This window comes from Lagenorhynchus albirostris, chromosome 3 (genome assembly GCF_949774975.1).
Source record: "Lagenorhynchus albirostris chromosome 3, mLagAlb1.1, whole genome shotgun sequence".
NCBI classification, from domain to species: domain Eukaryota; kingdom Metazoa; phylum Chordata; class Mammalia; order Artiodactyla; family Delphinidae; genus Lagenorhynchus; species Lagenorhynchus albirostris.
In genome coordinates this window covers 147332068-147349151 of record NC_083097.1, presented here as the reverse complement: position 1 = coordinate 147349151, position 17084 = coordinate 147332068, and the positions used below count along the sequence as shown (strand labels likewise).

The 17084-nt window shown below is 47.5% G+C and overlaps 1 protein-coding gene across 1 annotated transcript in view; it reads left to right on the top strand.

The window, feature by feature from the left end:
- STK10 (serine/threonine kinase 10) overlaps positions 1–17084 on the top strand; it is a 120182-nt gene that overhangs the window by 43421 nt on the left and 59677 nt on the right. The window contains exons 3-4 of the mRNA XM_060144184.1: positions 8039–8087; positions 13256–13405. Coding sequence (XP_060000167.1) covers positions 8039–8087; positions 13256–13405 — 199 coding nt within the window. The remainder of the gene's footprint in view (positions 1–8038; positions 8088–13255; positions 13406–17084) is intronic.

The window sequence follows — 17084 nt, the reverse complement described above, 5'->3', positions numbered from 1 at the left end:
GACCCTTGATCTAGAAAAGGGAGATGATTGTTGTCTTCATCTTATAGAACTGTGTGAGGATTAAATGAGAGACTGTGAATAAAGGGCCTGGGACAGGGCTTGGCACATAGTGTCAGCAGTTTTCTGAGCTGAAAAGCACTTGGGTCATATTTTCAGAGCCCACGGTCTCTTGCCCTGGGAGCCCTCCCCCAGGTACTGGCAACCACTAATCTCCTTTCTGTCTCTATGGATTTGCTTATTCTGGGCATTTCATACAAATGGAATCACATGATATGTGGCCTTTTGTGTCTGACTTTTTTCACTTAGCATAATGTTTTCAAGGTTCATTCATATGTATCAGTGCTTCATTCCTTTTTATGACTGAATAATATTCCATTGTATGGATATGCCATATTTTATTTTTCCATTCATCTCTTGATGTATACTTGGGTTGTTTCCATCTTTTAGCTATTGTGAGTAATGCTGCTCTGAACATTAGTATACAAACATCTGTTTGATACTCTGCTTTTAGTTCTTTTGGGTATATACCCAGAAGTGGAATGCCAGTTCATAAGGCAATTCCATTTTTAATTTTTTTAATTCTAGTTTTAATTTTTGGGGAACTGCCATACTCGCTTCCACAGTGGCCACACCATTTTACATACACAGGGTTCCCATTTCTGTACATCCTTGCCAACACTTGTTATTTTCTATTTTTATTTTAAATAACCAGCCTAATGGGTGTAAAGTGATATCTAACTGTGGTTTTGACTTGTATTTCCCTAATTAGTAATGCTGAGCATCTTTTCATGCATTTATTGCCTATTTGTATATCTGTAAATGTCTGTTCAAGTATTTTGCCCAATTTTTTTGTTTGTTATTGAGTTGTAAGAGTTCTTTATATATTCTTGATATTAGTCCCTTATCAGATATATGATTTGCAAGTAGTTTATCCCATTCTGTGGGTTGCTTTTTCACTCTGTTGATAGTGTCCTTTGATGTCCAAAAGTTATCAAATTTGATGAAGTCCAGTTTATTTATTTTTTGTTTTTGTTGCCTGTGCTTTTGGTGTCATAACCAGGAAATCATGGCTAAATTCAATGTGATGAAGCTTTTCCCTATTTTTTTCTTCTAAGAGTTTTGTAGTTTTACCTCTTACATTTATGTCTTTGATCCATTTTTAGTAAATTTTTGTATATGGTGTAGGGTAAGGGACCATCTTCATTCTCTTGCATATGGGTAGTTCAGTTTTCTCAACAAAATGTGTTGAAAAGACTGTCCTTTTCCCATTGAATGGTCTTGACACCTTTGTTGAAAATCATTTGACCACACATGCAAGGGTTTATTTCTGGGATCTCCTTCCATTGTCTATATGTTTTTATGCTAGTACCTCACTGTTTTGATTATTGTAGCTTTGTAGTAAGTTTTGAAATCAAGAAATGTGAGACTTCCAACTTTCTTTGAACAGTTTCTTAACAACTGTTCTTTTTAAGATTGCTTTGGTTATTTGGGGTCCCTTGATATTCCATATGCTGCATCTTTGTTTATCCATTCATCCATTGATGGATACTTGGGTTGTTTCCATATCTTGGCAATTGTAAATAATGCTACAGTGAATGTAGGGCTGCATATATCTTTACGAATTAGTGTTTCATTTCCTTTGAATAAATACCCAGAAGTGGAATTGCTGGATCATATGGTAGTTCTATTTTTAATTTTTTGAGGAACCTCCATACTGTTTTCCACAGTGGCTGCACCAGTTTACATTCCCATCAACAGTGCATGAATGAGGGTTCCCTTTTCTTCACATCCTCACCAACTTTGTTATTTCTTGTCCTTTTGATAATAGCCATTCTGACAGGTGGGAAGTGATATCTCATTGTGGTTTTGATTTGCATTTCCCTGATGATTAGTGATGTTGCACATCTTTTCATGTGCTTGTTGGCCATCCATATGTCTTCTTTGGAAAAATGTTTATTCAGATCCTCTGCCCGTTTTTTAATCAGGTTGTTTGGTTTTTTTGTCATTGAGTTGTATGAATTCTTTATATATTTTGAATATTAACCCCTTATTGGATATATGGTTTGCAAATATCTTCTCCCATTCAGTAGATTGCCTTTTTATTTTGTTGATGGTTTCCTTTGCTGTGCAGATGCTTTTTAGTTTGATGTCGTCCCATTTGTTTATTTTTGCTTTTGTTGCCATTACCTTTGGAGTCAGATCAAAAAAATATATTGCTAAGACCAGTGTCAAGACCGATGTCCACCTGTGTTTTCTCCTATGAGGTTTCTGGTTTCTGGTCTAACATTCAAGTCTTTAATCTATTTTGAGTTGATTTTTGTGTACGGTGTAAGATAGTGGGTTCAGTTTCATTCTTTTGCATGTAGCTATCTAGTTCTCCCAACACCATTTATTGAAGAGACCATCCTTTCCCCATTGTATATTCTTGCCTCCTTTGTTGTAGATTAATTGGCCATAATATTCATGGGTTTATTTCTGGGCTCTCTATTCTGTTCCACTGATTTGTATGTCTGTTTTTATGCTGATACCAAACTGTTTTGATTACTATAGCTTTTGTAATATAGTTTGAAATCAGGAAGTATAATGCCTCCAGCTTTGTTCTTTTTCAGCATTGTTCTGGCTATTTGGAATCTTTTGTGGAATGGGTATGTTGTTAATTGTCTTGGATATATATCTAGGAGGGGAATTGTATGGATCATATTGTAATGCCATGTTTAACGTTTTAAACTGTTAACATTTAGACTGTTTTCCAAAGTGCCTGCATCATTTTACTTTCCTACTGTTGGTGTATGAGGGTTCCTATTTGTCCATATTCTTGTCAACACTTACCACTGTCCATCTTTTTGATTCTAGGCATCCTAGCAGGCATGAGGTGGTATCTCATTGTGGCTTTGATTAACCTTTCCCTAATGGCCAGTGATAGCATCTTTTCATGTGCTTATTGGCCATTTTTATATCTTTTTTGGAGAAACATCTCTTCAGATCCTTTACCTATTTTTAGATAGGGTTACTTGTCCTTTTATTGTTTTATTTTAAGAATTCTTTATATATTCTGGATCCTAGCCTGTTGTCAAATATATGACGTGCAGACATTTTTCCCGTTCTGTGGGTTGTCTTTTCACTCTTTTGATAGTGTCCATTGATGCACAAAAGCTTTTAATGTTGATGAAGTCCAGTGTATCTGTTTTTTCTTTTATTGCTTGTGCTTTTGGTGTCACCTCTACCCACCTGATCTTCATCATGCCCCTTGATACACACACACTCAAAGGCCCACAAATCTTTTTTTTAAAAGATGGGAGGGTATTTAAATAATTATATTTATACTTATTTTTAAAAAATACTCATTGAAATACTCTTCTGTTTCAATCTGACCATCTCTAATAAGGCAAATCCCTAAAGCCTCTTTGCCAATACCCAGGGCTTCTCAAACCATCATTTGGTAAAGGCTCACCAGGATGGTCTTACATCCTCCCCAAGCCCCTAGCTCCTTGGTTAGAGGCAAGAAGTAAAGGAAACACTGATGATGAAGTTCAGGTTAATTAAGGAACATAAAAGAAACAGTAATTCTACCAGTTTGTCCCCAAGATTTCTGTACCACCATCTTACATTATGTTTTTGGTAGGCGGAGGAGAGATGTGACTCTAGGGTCCAGACCTCTTGCTCTTTAGCGAATTCCTATAGAGCAGTGGTTCTTAAAGTATAGTCGTGGGGAGAAGCAGCAGCATCCCTGGGGCATTTGTTCCAAGTACAGATTCTTGGACCCTCCCCCAGACCTACTGAACCAGAAACTCTGGGGTGGGGCCCGATTATCTGTGTTTTATCAAGCTCTCCAGCTCCAGGCTGGGTTACCCACTGTGGCCACAGGGTCTGGGTAATTATGGCCACGATGTGCCTGCACCACTCACCTCTGTCTGCGTCTGCCTCTGCCTGTGGCCTTAGGGCAGGGACCTGTCTGAATCGTCCTGGGTCCCCAGGCTTGTCATAGACGAGGAGCTCAGGTAGTGTTTGTTGATCAAATACTTCTTTCGTGGCCCCCACGTTGCCTAGCGATGTGAGCCCTTGGGTAGACTCTCAGCTGTTGATGAGTTAAGCTGATCACAAACCTCGCTTCACCAGATCCTGGGAAAAACCTCGGTCACAAGCTGCTTGCTGCCCTCTCGAGGAAGAGTGATAGAGGAGCCTCTGATGGGAGTCGGTCCTTGGTACTGGGAGCTGTTGGATTTGGGGCTTGGCGAGGGCTTAGAGGCCGTCAGCTTTGTGCCCAGGAACCCTGGATCCCGAGGAGCCTCCTTGCATCACAGGATGCTCTGGGCATGGTCCTGCTGGGGCCTTCATCGTGGATGGGCACAGCCCCATCCCCCTTCAGATGGACAGATGCGTCTGTAGCCATGGGTGATTTTAGGCCAGTACTTTCCATTAAAAAAAAAGAGGACTTCTACTATAAAATTTTATTTTACATATTAATTGAATAAAATATGGGAAATACATGAAAGTACAGAACACCAGTAATCCTTCTGTGTGTATTGATGTATGTTTCTATTCTCTTTTCTAAGCAGGCATATTTAGTTTCTATTCTCTTTTCTAAGCAGGCATATTTAGTAATTTCCTAAGGCATCAAGATGATTATTTTATTTATTGTTTTTATTGCCTTTATTGAGATTATTATTTTATTAATTAAACCTCATGCATTTCTGTAAAAGCCCTGAGAAGTTTATAATATAAGCCCCCTGTGACCCTACCACTGGCAAGCTGAAAGGTAAAGTGTTAAGATACATGTAATGGAACCTAGTGAGAGAACCATGTCATGAAAGGGACATTTTTTTTTTTTTTGGCATCACATAAAAGGCACCAAGACATGAAGCTTTTTAAACCAAAAGGACAAAAAAAAAAGCAACTTTAAAAAAAAAAGAAGAAAAATCAAACTTTATTTTGCCACATGTGAGAGTACAGTTGGGCAGAATTACAAAAAGTTAATTAATGGAACATCACTCTGATTAACTCTGAACAAGGACTGCTGTTTCAAAGAAAAGCTTCGGGCTTCCCTGGTGGCGCAGTGGTTGAGAGTCCGCCTGCCGATGTAGGGGACGCGGGTTCGTGCCCCGGTCTGGGAGGATCCCACTTGCCACGGAGTGGCTGGGCCCGTGAGCCATGGCCGCTGGGCCTGCGCGTCCGGAGGCTGTGCTCCGCAACAGGAGAGGCCGCAGCGGGGAGAAGCCCGCGTACCACACACACAAAAAAGCTTCACAGTTTGAAGTGCGGGTTACAGCAGTGGTCCCCAACCTTTTTGGCACCAGGGACCAGTTTCGTGGAAAACGATTTTTCCATGGACTGGGGTGGGGGTGGGTGGGAAAGTTTTGGGATAATTCAAGCGCATTACATTTTTTGTGCCTTTATTTTTATAATTGTATCAGCTCTACCTCACGTCATCAGGCATTAGATCCCAAGGGTTGGGGATGCCTGTGTTACAGGGCAGTAATCTCCTAAAGATACTTCCTCGGGGTCCATATGCAAATTGTGACGTATTATAGGTTTAATCCTGGCATAGAATGAAAAGTCAGTACATTTATTCATGGGAATAAAACCAAAGCTAAGCTCAGAGCTTCCCAGCAGCCAAGGCAAAATAATAAGAAGTAAAAAAATACGGGAAGGGCAAGGGGGCATGGAGCTCTTGAATTGCAGAAGAGGAAACAAACCAGAATGGCACAGTGCTCAAGCTTTCCTAGTGCTGACCTGGGAGAGGAGGGGTCATGGGGGACCTTGAGTAAGGATGTTGTGTAAGGGACAGTTTAACTGAAAGATGCAGGAACTGCCTGGGTTTGACCACTTCTCATTACTGACTTTTGATACGGCAGTGGGTGTGTTGATGGAACAGTAGTTCTGGGAAGGCATATTTTTGTAGGAGGCCTAAATAACATGGTCTAAGTGTGACACTTTCTAGTGATTTCCTTTGCTAGATTCGACAAGTGCCTATTAGTTGGTGTGGCTTTTGTGTTGGGCATGTCGTTGACTGTCTTGATGATGTTGGAGGGAGAGAAGCTTAGTACCATTTTACAGACGAAGAAATTGAGGCTCAGGGACACTAAGTGGCTTACCCAGGGTCACATAGCTAATTAAGAGGCACTACCACCTTTTCCTCTTCAGCTGCCCCCTGTTAGAGAAGGGAATGTCTGAGCCTGTCCTGTGTCTGCTATGTGTGAGGCTCAGGCTTGTTGCTTTATAAATACCACCTTATCCAATCATTACAGTAGTTCTGGGGACATCCATAGTATTATCCCATTTTGCAGAGAGGTAGGTCATTGCCAAGGCCGCAAAGATAGTAGCGGGTGAAGAGCAGGGGTTCCTAACCTGGGTTTGGTGGTGGGACTTAAGGGCGTGCAAGAAGTCAGTGGAATTGCACACAAACATTTGTTTGCATTTTTCTGTGTGAGAGGAGAGAGGGTGGCTTTCGTGGGGTCTCAAAAGACAATACGAAAACCAAAAAAGCCTGAACCTCTGAGCTCAAGGAAGGAATCATAGGAACAGCTCATACTGACTGAGCCTCACCCGTCGCCCGGCAAGGCCCGGATGACTTTGTCACTCCTGTGGGGTTTGAGCGTGTATCCCACCATCTCACAGGCCACTTAACTAGTGAGTGGCCTTGCTTGGTGACTAAATTTGGCTTCTTTTCCGCCACTGCCTCTTGTAGCTGGGTTTTTTCTAGCAATTAACAGGATTTGGGGTTGTCTTTTGTGGAGCTGAGGATTATTAAAAGGCAGAATGATACACTGAGCTTCGAGAGGTCAATGCCTGTGTCCAGGTCACCCTGACCCCTGGGAACAAGCCTGGTTCATTGGTGGTTGGTTAAATGAACAAATGAATGAGTGAGTGAGTGGGAGAAAATAGTACCACTTCCTCGTGTTCTGGGTTGCAGGACATTAATCCATCTCTGATGACTTTTATTTAGGACGACAGTCACCAAAATGGTAGAGAGGTAGTCTGGGGGAGCTGGGGTCAGGCCTGATGCTCCGATGGCCAGGCAGGACCAGAGTGACTGTAGGAACGTCAGAGGCCAGGTCTCTCCTCCCCGGCAGGTGGTGCTGTGTGAGTGGGTGGGTGCCCCCTTGCATCGCTCCCTCCCATGGTGAGTAGCACAGCGTGTGGCAGGCCTGTCTGCTGTCCTGGGTTGGGAGGGCGGTGCAGTCTTGCTACACCCGGTCCCAGTATCTCTGGTGTCCCTGGCCCAGCTTAAAGCCCCCTGCTTGACCTCCTTTGGTTTCTTGCCCCCAGGGGTGTCCTTCCCCCTAAATATACTTAGAGCTGGGGCCCAGCTAAGAGTAATAGCATCAGCAGCCCCATCTTACAGCTGAGAAAACGGGCTCACACGATGGAAGTGACTTGCCCAAGGTCACAACTAGTGAGCCGTGGGCTTGGGACTGGGTCCAGACGTGCATCACCACATCCTCCTGTTTACATTGCCAGGAAGCCTCTGGAAGGCGGCCACAAGCTCAGAGGCCTCATCGGAACCTTAAGGCTGTTTCTCCGTCCTCTGGCTGGAGAGCTGGCTCTGGCCCAGCTGGGTCATGGCTGAGGTTTTTCCTTTTCTATTTAGGGCGACGAGCCTTCTTGACCACGCTGCAGGCACTGTGTCTGCCTCTGCTGAGCTTGGTTGGAGGGACTTTACAACAAGCAGGGGCCGGGAGCCCGGAGCTGGAGGAGATGCTGGGAGTGCCTTAAATTTTGTGTCACTTTCTGCCTTCCCCACCCACCTCTATCAGCACTTTAAAAAACAGAGAAAGCATCTTCTCATATAGGAGAAGGCAGGAGCCTTCTCCTATATGAGCCTAGAGTGGGGCAGGAAGGATAGGAGCCTAGAGTGGGGCAGGAAGTGTGAAGATGGGAGTGGACCAGAGAGGGAGGGCCTGTGTCAATACCCACGGCACTTTTTACTCTAATTGCCCTTTTCCATCTGCCGTGCTGGGCTGGGAGCCTCTGGAAGGCTTGGATCTGGTGGCTCTCCCAGGCGCCTGCTCATTGTTACTTTGCCTTGTATTTTCTGCAGATCATGATCGAGTTCTGTCCTGGGGGAGCTGTGGACGCCATCATGCTGGGTGAGTTTTTTGCTTTTTGTTTTTTTTCTTGGCGCGGCATGCAGGATCTTAGCTCCCCGACCAGGGATCAAACCTCTGCCCCCTGCAGTGGAAGCGTGAAGTCCTAACCACTGGCCCACCAGGGAAGCCCCCTGGGTGAGTCTTCCTTCATGCAGTGCAGTGTTGCTGGTGTTGGCGCTGCTTAGGACTGGTGTCCATCACTCCTCTGCCCCAGTAATGCCCGTGGCCTGTTTGAGTACCTCCCCACTCTGTCCCATTTTGGGAGCAGGGGCTGGGTTACTGGAGAGGATGCAGGACACTTGGAAGACCAACACTTCCCGTTCAAAAAGCCACATGACCTTGAGCGGGTCATTCTCTCCCTCAAGCCCTCGGCATAAGACAGGTGTGGTGCTCCCTTGCCGGACCCCGCAGTACGCTTAGGAGGTGAAAATGAGACACCTGAGGGAGGTTCTTTGTAAGGTGGGGATCCCCACCCATTCTATAAGAGCTCAGTGGGGAAATTGTTGTTCCAGGCAAGCTTGAGCAGTAACAAAATATATATATTAGTAATCACCTCTAATTTTTGAACGGCCACTATATGCCAGAGATTGTGATAGCTGCTTTCATGTGTATTATCCTCATGTATAAAATCAGAAAGAGCATCTCTGTTTTATTGACCAGACTGATGCTTAGAGAGGTTAAGGAGCTCGCCCAGAGTCACACAGCAGAGCTGAGATGTGAACCCAGGTCTGGGGGACGCTGTTCCTAATTGCTGCCCACCCTGCATTATCCTTTGCTTTTGCCAGCCTGGTGAGCAGCGAGTGAGGAGAGGTTGAGAGTCTTGGGCCCAGAAGGTTGAATAACATGTCCGGGATTCTGGGGCAGTTCGGGAGAGGAGAGGCCCTCAGTATAACATAGCACCATTCAGCCACGTTTTTATTGTGAAGAGGGTGTTTTCTCCCTCAGTTTATCTCAGGAATGTCTCAAATTTATGGCAGCCCTTTCCCATCCTGAGCTATAGAATGCTGGCGTTCCTTGCAGAGCCTCTTGCCACTCCCAGAGTTCCCAGGTGGGTAAATGACAGTAGGGAACAGGATACGGGCGCTTGTGGTACGGCCCTTGGGTGTACCTTCTCCCAGCAGAGATTGGCTTTGAAGATTTTCATTGTTCTGGGTAGAATCTGACAACGTAAAAATGATGGTCTTGTATGAGTTCAGATGCTCTAGGTTATAAGGGCTATTCAAACTGGTTTAGGAAAAAAAAAAGTTAGGGGATGTGGGAAGGGGAATTTATTTGCACTAATAACTGAAAAGTTTAAGGGTGTCAGGTTTCAGGCACAGCTTGAGCTAAGGGTTTTAAAAACATTGTTGTAAGAACTTGGTTTCCTTCTCCAACTCTTGGCCCTACTTTCCTCTGTGTTGGCCCCATTCTCATGCTGATTTTCTGTTCTTGGTGACAAGATGGCTGTGGGAGCTCCAGCCATCACATCAGAATTCCAAATAGCAGGATAGAAGAAGGAAGGGTAGGACAGGTCCACAAAAACACATCCCACTGCCACTCTTTTAAGACACCACAGAAGCCCCACCTGACACCTCCATTTTCATCTCACTGGCTAGAAGATAGTAACACATAGCTGTAAGGGAGGCTGAGAAATGTGGTCTTCTGGCTGGTTGGCCGTATGTTTGGATATTTAAAAAAGAGGGGAGAATGGGAACCAATGAGCAGCCTGCCTCTCCCGGTTTGCCGCTTAGCTGAATGAGACCTGGGGGAGGATATCAGAGAGGGAAGAGGCACTGATGAGTCCCAGGTCCTTGAGCTCATTCACAGCTGGGGCGTCACCCCGGACTATTGCTCAGCCAGCAGGCAAACTCACCCTGGGCTCTGTGTCTCACGTCTCCCGGTGGAACCGACGGCTCCGGCCCCAAGTGGTTCGCTCCTTTTTGGTGGCAGCAGTTAAAGTGCTATCATCATGTTAGAAATCCAGGTGGGAGAAGAGAAGCTGAGACAAGGAGAGCCAGGCTGCAGCTCTGTGGTCAGGGGTGGACTGTCCCGCAGATGCCCGCCCTGCTCAGAGGGGCTTTCTGCCCTAGGTTGCCTCCCGTCGCCTTGCAGACTTGTGCAAAGTGATGAGCCTGGGCTTGGGGTCCAGGCTTCCTGAGGTCCATCCCAGGTTCCTTGGCTTGGTAGCTGTGGGGTCCTGGGCTGGCTCCTTTACGGCACGGGCAGAACATGCACGCGGCACATCACCACGTGGCCATCTTAGTTTGTTCTGATCCTGTGGGCCACGCCTTGCTAGCTGCTAAACATTTTGGCTCTCAGCCCTCCTGAGAACAGTAGGGTGAGGGACGGGTCTGGATGTGGTTTCGAAGGGGACTTAGACTCATCGGCAATAGACTCATCTGCAATGTTGCAGCTTCTTTTATTAAGGAGAAAGTATTCATGTATTGCTGTGTAATCAAGAATTCATCTTAAAAATTTATCATACTGTGTGATTCCAATTATATGCCTTTCTAGAAAAAGATGAAACTATAGGGACAGGAATCAAATTAGTGATTGATTTAGGGCTGGAATGGGGGTGAAAGGGGCACAGGGGAATTTGGGGGAGTGATGGAAATATGTATTCTATTAATAAATTGTGGTGCTGTTTTTGTGGCTACCTACATTTGCCAAAGTTCATAGAAGTCTATACCCAAAAAAAGGTGAATATTACTGTATGTAAATTATATCTCAATAAACTAGACTTTAAAAATATGTCTTATCTATTTACCTCACTGGATTATTGTAAAGATTAAATGAAATAATGTACCCAAATCCTTATCCCTGTGCCTAGTGCATTGTAAAGGCTCCAAAAATGGTGGCGTTGAGATCATGGTCATCACATCATCACTTTGATTTTTCCTGTTTCATTTATGTAAGTAAATCAGACATGAGCCAGACTCATTTTTGACATTTAAAAATTTGCTGCAGGGCTTCCCTGGTGGCGCAGTGGTTGAGAGTCCGCCTGCCGATGCAGGGGACGCGGGTTCGTGCCCCCGTCCGGGAGGATCCCACATGCCACGGAGCGGCTGGGCCTGTGAGCCGTGGCCGCTGAGCCTGCGTGTCCGGAGCCTGTGCTCCGCAACGGGAGAGGCCACAGCAGTGAGAGGCCCACACGCCGCAAAAAAAAAAAAAAATTGCTGCAGATAATCTGACATAATCTCAGGACCAGCAATCACCTTTTATTGACTGTACTCCATGCTGAGAAGTTAACATGCTTTATCGCTGGAGCCCTGCCTACATCCATCATCATGCTCCCATTTTACAGACCAGTAAATGAAGATGCAGTGGGATACGGCAACTTGCCAGAAACCACACAGCCAGTAAGAGGCAGCGCTGGGTTCAGGCACAGTCTGTGTGGCCCTGAGGTCCCCTCAGGCTCTGAGCCTAGACCCCTGCTGGCGGAAGCACAGGGGTTAAGGATGAGCAGTTGGGAAGGGGAGCAGTTGTGGACCCAGAGAGAGGGACCTCTGGTCCAGGAGCCCTGCTTTGGGGCCGGGCTTCCCAGGACAGTGCAGTTGGCACCTCCATCCTGGCCCTGGCCCTGGCCCTGGGAAGTCAGAAGGGAGAGTGCTTCTCCAGCCAGAGGGAGGCCTCAGTGCAGTGCTCTGGCCCACCAGCCTGGGAGCCTGCAGCCTGAAGGCTGTGAGGCTCACCTCAGCACAGGGAGCTTGGGCGGCAGCAAAAACTCAATAATCACGGTGACCAGTGGGGCAGAGAGTGGGGCATGTCGTCCTTGACTCTTCTCGCACCCTGTCTCGCCACTGCACCCACCTGGTCCCACACTCTGTCATTCCCCTCTCCCCAAGCCAGGTCAGGAATCCTTCCTCTTCCAAGCGTTGGCCACCTTCTAGCCCTCCTGGACCACGGTGTGGCCCCCAGCCAAGCCCCCTGCCCACTCTTGTTCCCTGCAAGCTCTTCACTCGCTGCACCAGGAGGAATTTTTTAAACGCAAAACTCAGGTTGTATCTCTGTCCCACTCAGAGCCTCTCCCAGACTGCCCGTTGCATTTCAAAGAAAATGCAGCCTCCATAGCTCCCGCCAACCTCCGACCTCCACTTAACTTTCCTTTGCACATGCTGTGGAACTCTTCTTTGCGTTCCTCACCTGCTCAGAAAAGAAGTCCCTGCCGTCTCTCAGTGGACGCTGGGTTGTGAATAGTGTGTGTGTGTGTGTGTGTGTCTGTGTGTGTGCGTGCACGCACGGCCCCAACCAACACACAAGAGGCTTTTGGTGACGGCCCCTCACCTTCCCCATCTCTGGTACCACCACCACCGGCCAGTTAACATTTTTCAACACCAGCTCATGTCACCTCCAGGCCTTCGCTTTGGCTGGTTCTTTGACCTGGAATGCCCTGCCCCACTTTTCTCCTCTCAAACACCTGTTCTTCCTTCAAGACACAGCTCGAATGCCCTTTCCTCTGGGGAGCTTCCCGATTCCCCAGGCAAAAGGGGTTGCTGCCTGTCCTGCCCTCCCATGCCCCCCAACCCCCCTGTGTTCCAAAAGTTGCTTGTCATTTCCATGCCCTTCTCTGTGTCCCCACACCCAGCACGGAGCCTGACACTCAGTGCCGGCCCACAGAATGGGTCTCTGCCCCTCAGAAAGGTTGTGTTTGCAAACCTGAGCTCCGAAGACAGGCTGGCTGGTTTTTTTCTTTTTTTGCGGTACGAGGGCCTCTCACTGTTGTGACCTCTCCCGTCGCGGAGCACAGGCTCCGGACGCGCAGGCTCAGCGGCCGTGGCTCACGGGCCCAGCCGCTCCACTGCATGTGGGATCTTCCTGGACCGGGGCACGAACCCGCGTCCCCTGCATCGGCAGGCGGACTCTGAACCACCGCGCCACCAGGGAAGCCCCAGGCTGGCTGTTTTTAATCTCAGATCTGTGACTCCCTACTGTGTGACCTTGAGCAAGTGACTTGACCTCTCTGAGCCTCAGTTTCCTAACCTGTGAAATGGCGGAACAATTGTGCCTGCTCCATAGTGTTACTGTGAGGACGAAGCAGGTACCCTGTGAAGTGCTTAGAAGTGAACCTGGTATACGGTAAGTGCGCAACCACATTGGCGGCTTATGTATTTCTTGTACCTGGCAGGGGCCTGACATGGAGTTGCCTGCATTGAGCACTTGCTGAGTTGACAAGTTCTCTCTGTTTCCAGAGCTGGACAGAGGCCTCACTGAGCCCCAGATTCAGGTGGTTTGCCGCCAGATGCTGGAAGCCCTCACCTTCCTGCACGGCAAGAAGGTCATCCACCGGGATCTGAAAGCTGGCAACGTGCTGATGACGCTTGAGGGAGACATCAGGCTGGGTAAGGGGTGTCTGTGGGCGAGGCGGGAAGGCAGAGCCCTGCGCCACCTGCCGGGGGTGTCGGCCTGGCCTCTGCGGGCAGGAGGGAGCGAGTGTGGATCCGCACTCCCATGGGATGTCGAGGTCCTCCCCGGTCTTCCCCGGGCCACAGGGCCACAGTTCCCATCGTGGCTGCATCTAATCCAGGGTTCTCAACCGAGGGTGATTTTGTCCCCCGGGGACAGTGGCAATGTCTGGAGACATCTTTGGTTGTCACAACTAAAGGTTGGGGGAGACCACTGACATCTGGTGGGTAGAGAGAGGGATGCCCAGCAGCCTACAGTGCACAGGACAGCCCCTTGCTACCAAGAGTGATCCTGCCTGCAGGCCAACAGCGCTGCAAGGAGGCACTGGCCCAACCCCTTTTGCTCTTGCTTCTGATTGGTAGAATCTGAGAGAGAGTGATGGACGGACAGACAACCCTCATCCATTCCCAGACAGAAAATAGAGCATCGGGGGCAGATAGTGAAACCTTATTAATTTTTTTTTTTATGTCTCCTCTCCGTTTTTTTCTTTTCAACGGTGGTAAAATATACATAACAAAATTTATCGTCTTAACTGTTTGTAAGTGTACAGTTCAGTGACATCAAGCACATTCAAATTGCTATGCAGCCATCACCACCATCCGTCTCCGGAGCTTCTTCATCTTCCCAAACTGAAGCTCTGTACCCATTAAACAGCATCTCCCCATCCCCTCTGCCCCCAGCTCCTGGCAACCACCGTTCTCTCTCTCTCTCTTTTTTTAAATTTATTTTTATTTCATTTTTGGCTGCATCAGGTCTCAGTTGCGGTGCGCGGGCTCTTTGTTGCAGCACGCCGCGGGCTCCTCTCTAGTTGTGGCATGCGGGTTCCGGAGCACACGGGCTCTGTAGTTTGTGGCATACAGGCTCTCTAGTTGAGGCGCACGAGCTCAGCAGTTGTAAGCGCGCGGGCTTAGTTGCCCCTCGGCATGTGGGATCTAAGTCCCCTCCCCAGGGGATCTAACCCGCGTCCCCTGCATTGCAAGGCGGATTCTTTACCACTGGACCACCAGGGAAGTCCCCAACCACCATTCTCTTGAATGTCTCTATGAATTTGACTACTCTAGGAATCTCATATAAATGCAATCATTTGTGTTTTCGTGCCTATTTCACTTAGCACAATGTCCTCAAAGTTCGTCCATGTTGTAGCATGTGTCAGAATTTCTTTATATTTTTAATAAGTTTTTTTAACCAAAATAACACATACATGTGTCGTCTACTCCTACCATCTCCCTTCCCTGTCCCCCCACCCCAAGACAATCACTTTTAACTCTTCTCATATTTACTCCTGCGTAAATGCAGGAGTAAATATGAGAAGAGTTAAAAGTGATTAAAAATAAAATAATAAAATATAAAAAAAGTGGTAATAAAAGTAACGCATATGTATCGGTTTAGGAAGCACCCTCTAGATGCCAGCCCTCAGACAAGGCACTTTCCAGACGTCATCTCATTTAGTCAGCACTCCTGAGGGCACGTGGGGGAGGGGAGGTGACTATACCCATCACAGGTGAGGACACTGAGGCCCACAATGGAATGAGATGCCCAGGATCAGTCCATGAGGGGGGAGAAGCAGCAGAGTTTGGACTTGGGTCTCCCTGACTCTAGCTGCCAGTGGACTGGCTCTGTCACAGGTGGAGGGAGGTGGCCAGGGAAGAGGCAGGTCAGGGAGAATCTGGGAACAGAAGAGTCTTATGTGCTCTGGGGAATTCAAGGCAAACCTTCGCTCAGCCTTCAAGAACATATCAAATGTATATCTATATCCCTTCCCTCTTGGACCTCCCTCCCACCCCCCGCCCCATGCCCCCCATCTAGGTCGTCACAGAGCACGGAGCTGAGCTTCCCATGCTTTATGGCATGTTCCCGCTAGCTATCTGTTTTACGCTTGGTAGTGTATATGCGTCAGTCCTAATCTCCCAATTCGTCCCACCCTCCTCTTCCCCGCCGTGTCCACATGCCCGTTCTCTACGTCTGTGTCTCTATTCCTGCCCTGCAAATGGGTTCTTCTGTACCATTTTTCTAGATTCCACAGATACGTGTTAAATGTACAGCAGAAACTAACACAACATGGTAAAGCATTTATACTCCAATAAAAAATTTTTTTAATTGAAAAAAATATGCAAGATACTAAAAAAAGTAAAATAAATAAAATAAAGTAAATACATACGGTAATACCTAAAAAAAAAAAAAAAGAAAAGAACATATCAAATGGAGGAGACAGGACACAGACAGCCTGGGTCAAGAGCAGCCTGAGGGGCTGTCAGCACAGGGAAGCCCGGGAAGCCCTGGGTAGAGACAGGGATGGAGGGAGGGCCCCAGCAGCCTGGGGCTAAGACGTGCCCAGTGAGGGTCTCCTTTCCCTTGCTGACTTCCTCCACACACCCCTTCAGTCGGGAGGGCGCTGACGGGCCGAGCTGACTCCAGAACCCCACTCGGAACCCAGCAGCAGCAGATGAGGGCATCAGCTTTCCAAATGACTTGACAGATGCAGTTGAGAAAACTAGGAAACCAATTAAGGAGGAAGAAAAGTTCAGGGAGAGTTGAATGTGCGAGTATTTACACAATTACAGCTGGGCCCTGGGAACCTGGTATGGACGCCTGCTGAGGCCTGATATTCTGTTTTAGAAAATCCTCCTTCCCCCGGGGCTTAGAATCTGAAGCCTGGTGAAGCAGTGGAGGAGGCCTGAGAGACGAGGTAGCAGTCTGTCTGCCTCTTCCTAGGTCCCTGGGACCGTGTGGGGCCCCTGGAGGGGCATTATGCAACTCAGGGCTGCATAAGAGAATTGCTCAGCAGATCTTTCTCCCAAGCAGAGATGTCACCTTATCAGAGACAGTTTGTGTTTCTCGATGGAGTGGGAATAAATGGGAAGCAGCAGGGTGAGCTGAGCAAAGCGTCGGCCCTAGACACAGACAAGCCTGGTTCAGATCCTGACTCTGCCGCTTCCGAGCTGGACAGACACATTTAACCATTCAGGCCTCAGTCTTTTCATCTGTGCAGTGGGTGTAACAACAGAACCTCCTCACAGGGTTGCGACCAGTGGGCTGAAATACAAAGTACTGTCACTGGGAGCCTCAGGGTTCTGTCCCTCTCTGCTACTAGGCATTTTGCTTCTTCCTTGTGTTAAATGTTTACTTCTGTCTAGGATTTCAGACTTCCTCTGAGATTCATTTGATAGTTGCCAAGCAGAGCACACATTCCAGCTCTGGGTGGCTGTGAAGCAGTTCTTCATGGCCAGTGGGAATCCATTTGTGCAGAGAGGGAAAGGAAGAGTGTCTGCCACCAGAGACAGTTCAGATGTAAAGTGGGGTGAGGACTCTGAGGTCCAAAGATCTGTGCTCTTGTCCTGGACCTGCCTTTGGCCTTGGATGAGTCACCTAACCCTTTTGAACCTTACTTTCCTCAAACAGAGTGGGGTAGTAGTTCTTACCTTGTGGAATTGGTATGATGATTTAATGAGGCAATATATGCAAAGCATCTATAGGTGCCCAGCCTATCAGAGAGAGGCCTGGCAAAGGTTGAGTTTCTTTCCTGGGCTGAGGGATGTCTCACAGTAGCTGTCACGAGGGGGAATGTTCTTCATTCTCCAAAGAACCTGAGTTCCTCTCCCCAGAGGTGCTTCTCTG